Raw genomic sequence first — 8,322 nt, 5'->3', positions numbered from 1 at the left:
AAAGGTTCTTTTTTTTTTTTTTTTTTTTTACTGACCAATCGTAAGCCTCATTGTTGAGTGCATAAGCTCAGATCAATGAGGCCTACAATCAATCAGTTCCAAAAAGAAATACAAACCCTGTGCTAATTTAAAGAAAACAAACAAGCTGATAAAAAGACTGAAAGATTTGGTGATAATATAGCGTAATGAGATATATACAAGCAATTTTTAAAAGGCTACACCAAATTAGGTAAAGGATTTTCAGCACAGCACATGGGTTAAGCATTATAAGCACACATTTATCATGCATTATTAAAATAACTGAATAAAAGAACCATTATTCAACAATATTAACAAAATGCTTCTGTAAGAAGTGTGTCATTTATAGATATTTATATTGTTTACTGCATTGTTTATTGCACCTTTGAGATTTTGCTGCTGATAGGATTGAATTATGCAAAACATTTATAAATTTAAATAATCAAATATTCAAGTATTGTTAGTGTGTGTGTGTGTGTGTGTGTGTGTCAATAAATCTAATAAGCATGTCTTTACAGCACCATATTTTTATTGAAATATTACCACTAGAGGGCCTTGCATTCAAATTATGCTGAATCCAGAGTTGAGTGCAGTTTAATGAGACATTTAAATTAAATACATTTAAATATTTTATTAGGATAAATCTATAAAAAAAATTTTTTTTGATTTACTACATCTAAAAGGTTTCCCTCACTTACAACAGTCCACAAGTAGGTCTTCTGTATTGGTACGTGTACAGACAGTTGCTTGCGTTGGCCTGAGCTTCTGAAAGCATTTCAACAGCTTTGCATGATTAGATTCTTACTCTCTGTGTGTCATAGAACCATTAAAGTTGAGTGGCTTGTTAATCAGGACACACATTGTGCACTTCCTGACAGAAGGATGTGCGGTGTAGCGTCCCAGCCTCTCTGACACAGACAGCTGATGTAAATGAACAGCATTTCAATTAGTAGCTATTGTGTTTGCTGATATACTGTCGGTGGATATTGTGATGCATATCATATTTTCTTTTATCTTTTACCTCCTGATCTGCCGTCCTCTGTTTTTATGTTTTTTTTGTTGTTCTCATCGTCTCTCTCAATTGTCTCTCAGTTGTGCAGCTACATTTTCCACTTCTCACAGTTGAAATGACCACGTCACGTTCACCTTCTTACCTTCAGGAGAGTTGCAAACTTATTTTTGACTGGCAACAGATGCACTTTATTTTGAAATTGAGATTTGTACAGAGAACATTGCTTGCCTCCCAGCTCCAGATCAAAGCAGGACAGTGTACATCAGAGCAGTGGGGGACAGAGACGGTTCAACAAAGACGGAAAGAGCAGAAAAAAAGAGGTGAATACCAGAGAAAAGGTCAGGAGGAGTGAACAGATGGAGGTGTGGTGGAAAAGCACGTACCAAATGGGTTGTGCATACCAAAAAGACTACAGTATTAAGTACAGTGTTGTCGTACCACAACCTGCTAGTCAGTTCAATTATTCCCCAAATAACATTATTTGGTTCCCAGAACATTCTTAGAACATTCCCAAATATATATTTTAACATGTTTTTTCTAGTAAAGCTTTCTTTATGAAAATAGAATGATCTTTAGGTTTGCAGAATGTTCTTCTGATGATAATTATTAGGGAATGTTCTGTACAAGATAAAATTGTAAAAATAAAACCTAAAAATTGGTTGTCTCAAAAACAGCTTCCCTGCAACATTTTGGGAACATTATTTTATGGCTGAAAAAAAATTAAAAATAAATAAATATAACTCAAAAATAACTAAACCGTGTGTGAGAGAGAGAGAGAGGGACCCTGGACCACAAAACCAGTCATAAGGGTCAGTTTTTTTAAATTGAGATTTATACATCAACTGAAAGATGAATAAATAAGCTTTCCATTGATGTATGGTTTGTTAGGATAGGACAATACTGGTCGAGATACAACTATTTGAAAATCTGGAATCTGAAGGTGCAAAAAAAATCAAAATACTGAGAAAATCGCCTTTAAAGTTGTCCAAATGAAGTTCTTAGCAATGCATATTACTAATCGAAAATTAAGTTTTGATATATTTACAGTAGGAAATTTACAAAATATCTTCATGGACATGATCTTTACTTAATATCCTAATGATTTTTCGCATAAAAGAAATATCGATAATTTTTTATTTTTTTTTGGCTATTGCTAAAAGTATACCCAAGCTGGTTTTGTGGTCCAGGGTCACACACACACACACACACACATATATATATATATATATATATATATATATATAATCAAAGCAGGCAAGGTTAACTGTTTACTGAAGCAGATTCCAACATGAAGCATAAGTTTTAACTCTGAAAGAAAGCAAGTTAAGATGAAAGTAATATTTGACAACTGTTTTACAATACTTTATGCACCAAGAGCTTGTAACACTTCAAAGAGAAAGGAAAAATTGAAATCGCATCATATGACCCCTTTAAGATATTATAAATCAGATATTATAAATATCTGACTGAAGATATTATAAATATATATATATACAGTATATATATATTTATATATATATATATTTATATGTATATATAATCAAAGCAGGCGAGGTTTACTGTTTACTGAAGCAGATTCCAGCATGAAGCATAAGTTTTAACGTTGAAAGAAAGCAAGTTAAGATGAAAGTAATATTTTACAACTGTTTTACAATATGTTAAACAGTAATGTCCAGTGATGCAAACTATACCTTTTTTCTCAAATTTCTCCTTTTTGAATGGGAAATATGGTATCATTTATGTGATTCATGTTATTTCTAACTGAATGAGACAAGACAATAAACGTTTTACATTTTTGACATATTAGACATACAAATAAGAGTGAGTGTGTGTATAATTTAAAATATGATTTGCTAATAATTCGAAAATATTACTTAACAACTTGAATTTCCATTACCAAGGTTTTTTTTTTTTTTTTTTTTTTTTTAATAAACATTGATCTCTCCCAAGACATTACGGTTACAGACTTGCTTCCACTACCCTGCTTCTAGCATTTTTAAACACACAGATGTGTTCTGTGTGAATGGCCCCTTACTGTACATTTTCATTCCCTTTTAAAAAGAGAATCTTGTAAGAGCCTGTTCACACCAACGACAATAACTAGGCCTATAAAAATACAGTTTTAGCAATCATCGTAATTCTATGAGAATAAGGTCACACCACAGTTATAACAATAAAGACACAGAGGAACGATATCATTCAAATCACTTTCAGAGTAATTTTTCCCAGCTGACAAATGATAAATACATTGACAGCCAATCAGAATCCAAAAACTTGAGCTGTTAAAGCAGTAGATGCACAACTACAGTGCACACTTACAATGAACACAACATTACCTTGGTGTGGATGCCAGTATAGTTATCATTACAGTTGTCTTTCTTGGTCCATTTAAAATGGTAATGAAGGGTCAAAGTGATGTATTATGCCATATATGATGTGATATATGAAACATAAAACTATATCTGGCCTCTGTGTTTTGGTACACAGTGTCATAATAGAGGGCACGTGCACACAAACACACACACAAAACACTTCAGAGAGACTTCTAGATCAGCCGTATACCTTTAGCCTTAGTGCTTGTGCTAGAGCAGTATGTTTTGGGGGTTTTAATGAAAAGATGCAGTGAAAATAGGGAGACTGTGAATGAACTAGAAAGCCAACGCCGGTCTATGTGGCATCCCTGCTGAGAAGAGAAGGGCAGACAGAAACCTGTAGACTTCAAAATCTCTGTTGCTGTCACGTTTTAGGATCAAGCGCTCTTGTGTCTGTGTGCTCTGTCTCCAGGGTCTTATCTGTGACTGCATGTGTGGATCAGGCATGAAGGCAGCAGGGGGCCAGTTCTCCCAGCACCAGTGGCCTTGAATACAAAGCGCCCGGCTCTGGTCGTGTATCTTCCTGCCCATTAGCTGTCAGTTATCATGGCTCCTCAGCTCTTCCTCTAGAAAAAAACACTCAGAAAAGTACATCAAGTTGCGCTTCAAACTGGCATATCTGTTTTAAATTGTGGTTGCACGTTGTGGTTTAACAACAGGCACCTGCTGGTTGTGCTTTTTGAAACAGCAGCTCTAATAATGGAAAGAGGAAGTGAACTATGAAAATATTACAAAAATAATTCCCTTTCTACAGTTCGTAAACTGTTTAGATTAATGTTTGTTTGATGCTGTTGTGAACATGCATCATTTCTAATCTGTATCGGGTACTTTCCACAAATGTGGCATATTTTGGTGTTACATTACTTTTTAAAAAACTGTTTCCTAAATTACTGTAAGAATAAAAAATCAAGTATAATCAAATGTATCTTTAATTTATGACTAATACAAGTTTACCTACTGTATATTTATGAGCCAACATCTGAGACTTGTTCCACAAAGCTGTTTGAACAAACTCTGTGTTTCAGAGTGGGTTTAGAATTGGCACATCTCAATAAATCCCACCTGGTTTAAATCGAGTTCAGTGGGCTCACAATGCTTGCTATAAACATTCTCTGTCAGCTCAGAGTTTATGATTAATTGTGGAGCGTGTGCACTTGAAAGTGAGACATCTGCAGGGAACAGCCAATCGCAGAAAATATAAGAGAGTGTCAGTTTGATTAATTTCTCTTTATGGTTGTTATAAAAAATATCGTGAATTGAAATGCATTTACAAGGCATGAAGAAACACAGCTACTGCCACAAACGTTTTAGAATGCAGCTGAAAGAATATGTCTGACTATATCAATGTAAATGAATCAACTGAATTTATACAATTAATAATTTATATAGGTTCACAAAGAGCTTAAAAGAAAACATGTAAGCTTGATCATTTTAAAAGATTTATATTTAATTTATATGATAAGTTTAGTAGTTGTTAAAAATATTGCTAATGTTGCCATGACAATTAAAGGACTATTTCACCCAGAAATTAAAATTTGCTGAAAATTTACTAACCCTCAGGCCGTCCAAGATGTAGATGAGTTTGTTTGTTCATTGAAACAGATTTAGAGAAATATAGCATTAATCATTTGCTCACCAATGGATCCTCTGCAGTGAATGGGTGCCGTCAGAATCCAAACAGCTGATAAAAACATAACAATAATCAAGTAATCCACACGACTCCAGTCCATCAATTAACATCTTGTAAAGTGAAAAGCTGTGTGTTTTTAATAAACAAATCCATTATTAAGATGTTTTTAATTTCAAACTTGAGTCCTCTATTCATAATATTGCTTTCTCCGGTGAAAAAGTCATCTCATCTTAATCGAGAAGCAACTGTTTAAAGTCAAAATGTCGTTGATTATATTTTATTCATGTAATAAATGGTGTCTATTTAATTAGAATAGAAATAGAAAATAACAAATGAACATTGTTTAGATATTGTAATAGGGGTGCAAAAATTGCAAACCTCATATAAAACAGTTTGACCATTTGTTGACAAAGAATAGAAGGATTTTTAAACCTTACAATTGCCACATTTTATGATTTGCTCACGTGGAAATATCATCTCCACCCCCACCCAACATCCCTCCTCTTACACATCCCCACCTCAGTGTCTGTCACCCACCTCAACACAGTGTGTTACTCCTGCATGTGAGAGCTGCTCTTTACCATCAGCACTGTCTGGTGGCTTACACGAAACAACTGAAATCTCCTGTTTTTATCGAATAACACCCTTGTCTGATTTAATATCACATCACCACATCTCACGAGTTGACATAAAGGATGTTCAAATCATCAGTGCATGTCAAGAATGATTTGTATTTCATGACTGATTTTGAAATGAGCAGATTTGCACATCATATTGCACACTATATATACACTTGTTGTATTGTCATATTTGTCTGGTAGCCATTAGTCTGTCTGTCATTATAGAGTGATACACCAGTGTTGTCCTGTGCACACGGCGATAATTGCCTTTAGCTAGCAAGTCCCCTGAAGCATTTAATGCTCTTTATGTTACGGAAGCATTTTGCTCACATGCACCCTCTCTCCCTTCGGCCGAAATCATAACAAGTAGGAGCGGATTTGCACAGCAGGTGAAATTAAATGATAAAAATGGGCTTATAATTGCAACCAGTGTAAACAAAGCCCTCGAAATCTCCTTATGACTTTCTGTTTGAAGGGTCTAAGACAACACAGCTTCAACATAGTACAATAGTTTTGCATTTTGATGCATTTTATATATTAAATATCACTTTTTATGAACTATATTAGATATTCTTTGAGTAAGGATTCATTTCTAGATAAATGTGAATGCAATATAATGGAATAACAGTTAATAGTTGGTATTCTGTTCAGGATTTGGTGTCTTTTGAGATATTGAGAAAGGTTAACTCAACATTAAAGAGACTGAGAGTCTTGTCAAAGAAAAAAAAAAGTGTGCCTACAGGGCAGGAACAAAATTCACACAGACACCATGTAATCGCTGTATTGAATGGAAGAAAAGAGCTGGAATAGCAATAATTTCATACTGTGCGCTTCCAAGACATAAAACACAAGATGACAAACAAAGAAAAAAGGTGCAAAAAAAAAAACAGAACACAGCATATCTGAGTAAATGTATATGTGGTGAGAGAAATAGTGAAAATGTCTGAGAAAAATTGCAGAAGAGCAGAGGCTAAGCAATCAAAGCTCCTTAATCGAGAATAAGGTGTCAAAGTGAAATGCCATTTCAGAGGGAGGGTAATAGAGAGAGACCGAGCGAGAGAGAGAGAGACTGAGAGGTATTCACGGTGAAGGATGCACACACACACAGTCTGTGCTGGCGAGGACAGCACCTCATCTTTGGAGACTGAGACGATGCAGATTTAGCCAGAGCTGGTGTCGGTGTGATGTGATGTGACGAGACGAGAGACTGAGGACTAGGACTGAGACTGAACCTGAGGTTTGGCCATGTCTGAGTTCAGGTCCAGAGTGCGCTGTCGGAGAGCAGGTGTCCGTGCTGCCGCCGCTCTCATCGGACTCCTCCACCGTTCACGCAAGCGGTGTGAGAGACGGAGACTGATGGAGACAGACGGCCAGTGGTGGGTGAACGTCATTGTGGGTCTAGAATGTTTTGGAGGACTTGCACACAATTAAGTCTAGGCCTACAGTACATGTCCTGCACACTTTATGAGCTAGTTGTTACTTAGTGATTTTTGGTGCTCTCTGGCCAAAAAACAAGGGATTTTTCAATAGCTTTATGATTTTATAAATAATATAATTAATAGTTATAATGTTTGATGAAGATTAATAAACGAATTGTTCAGTGTGGCATAGCAACTATGTTTTGTGTCAGTACTGTACATGATTCAGTCATTTTGACATCTTAATTTGTAATATTATATTTTAACATCATTTGTAACATCTTGATTTCAGAATCAATATTTATTTCCTAGGAAATTGATAAATGAGTATTTCTGAGAGGAAATGTGTCATTTTACAGGGGGTTTAAGTTGTATTTGTTTTAAGAAGATTTTATAAACATTTTTTGGATGGGTGGACGGACGGATGGACGGATAGATAGATAGATAGTGTCAGACTCTGTTTCTTGTTTTGTGTGTGTTTTGCTCCCTATGTGCCTTGCTTGCCCTTATTTGGTCCTTCCCGTTCCTGTTATTATGATCATTTGTTCCAGGTGTTCCCCGTTCAGTTCATTTGTTCCCAGGTGTGTCCCATTAGTTCCCCTGTAATTAAGCCCTGTGTTTCCTTGTCTCCAGCATCAGGTATTGTGAATGTCTGTGTATATGTCTACCTCATCTGCTACGTGTGTTTTCCTGGCACCCTGAATGTTATTAAAATCTCCTTATTGATGTACTTCTCGTCTCCTCGTTCCTCGAGCTCCAAGCTCCAACACAGTAGCAACATGACAGATAGCTAGATAGATAGATCTACTTGTCAACTTATAGAGCTCAGCCAAACTTGATGTTAGACTGATTATTTTGATGTACAAAAGCATCTTATGTGAAATTGCCCACAATCACTCTTGCTGAGTTTTCCAGGAAAGGTGTTTTCATGTTGACTGAAATGACAGACAATGTGACAATAAGCTGTTCACATCCTCCCAGAGATGTGAAGATTATTCTCCTAGTCAGGTTGTTTACTTCGTTTGGTGCCATTTATTCAGTATATTTCTGTGTGCATTTTGGTCCAAATATGAGCTAAAGTATCAGATGTTTTTGTGTGTATATGCAGGGCCGCATTAAGACCGCACTGGGCCCTGGGGCTATGACTTACTGCAGGGCCCCCCATCACAATAATGATATATATATATATATAGGGTACAACGGGGCTAAAAGCCCACCTTAAGAAAAAATGTGCCATTCACTGCGCCTAAAA

General features: G+C 35.8%; 1 protein-coding gene across 3 annotated transcripts in view; it reads left to right on the top strand.

Annotated features, from left to right (window-relative positions):
• The window catches only part of LOC107667436 (rap1 GTPase-activating protein 2-like), a 52,634-nt gene that overhangs the window by 26,492 nt on the left and 17,820 nt on the right, over positions 1 to 8,322 (top strand). The window contains exon 1 of one of the 3 annotated variants that reach the window (XM_016459109.1): positions 6,938 to 7,028. The exons of the other annotated variants lie outside the window; for them this stretch is intronic. Coding sequence (XP_016314595.1) covers positions 7,009 to 7,028 — 20 coding nt within the window. The 5' untranslated portion in view covers positions 6,938 to 7,008. Of the gene's footprint in view, positions 1 to 6,937; positions 7,029 to 8,322 lie in introns of those variants that run through there. 3 annotated transcript variants of the gene reach the window in all.

This window comes from Sinocyclocheilus anshuiensis, unplaced genomic scaffold (assembly GCF_001515605.1).
Source record: "Sinocyclocheilus anshuiensis isolate Anshui unplaced genomic scaffold, SAMN03320099.WGS_v1.1 scaffold1389, whole genome shotgun sequence".
Classification (NCBI taxonomy): Eukaryota; Metazoa; Chordata; class Actinopteri; order Cypriniformes; family Cyprinidae; genus Sinocyclocheilus; species Sinocyclocheilus anshuiensis.
Note: the sequence above shows the minus strand (reverse complement) of the source record. Positions and strands in the feature narration are given on the sequence as shown.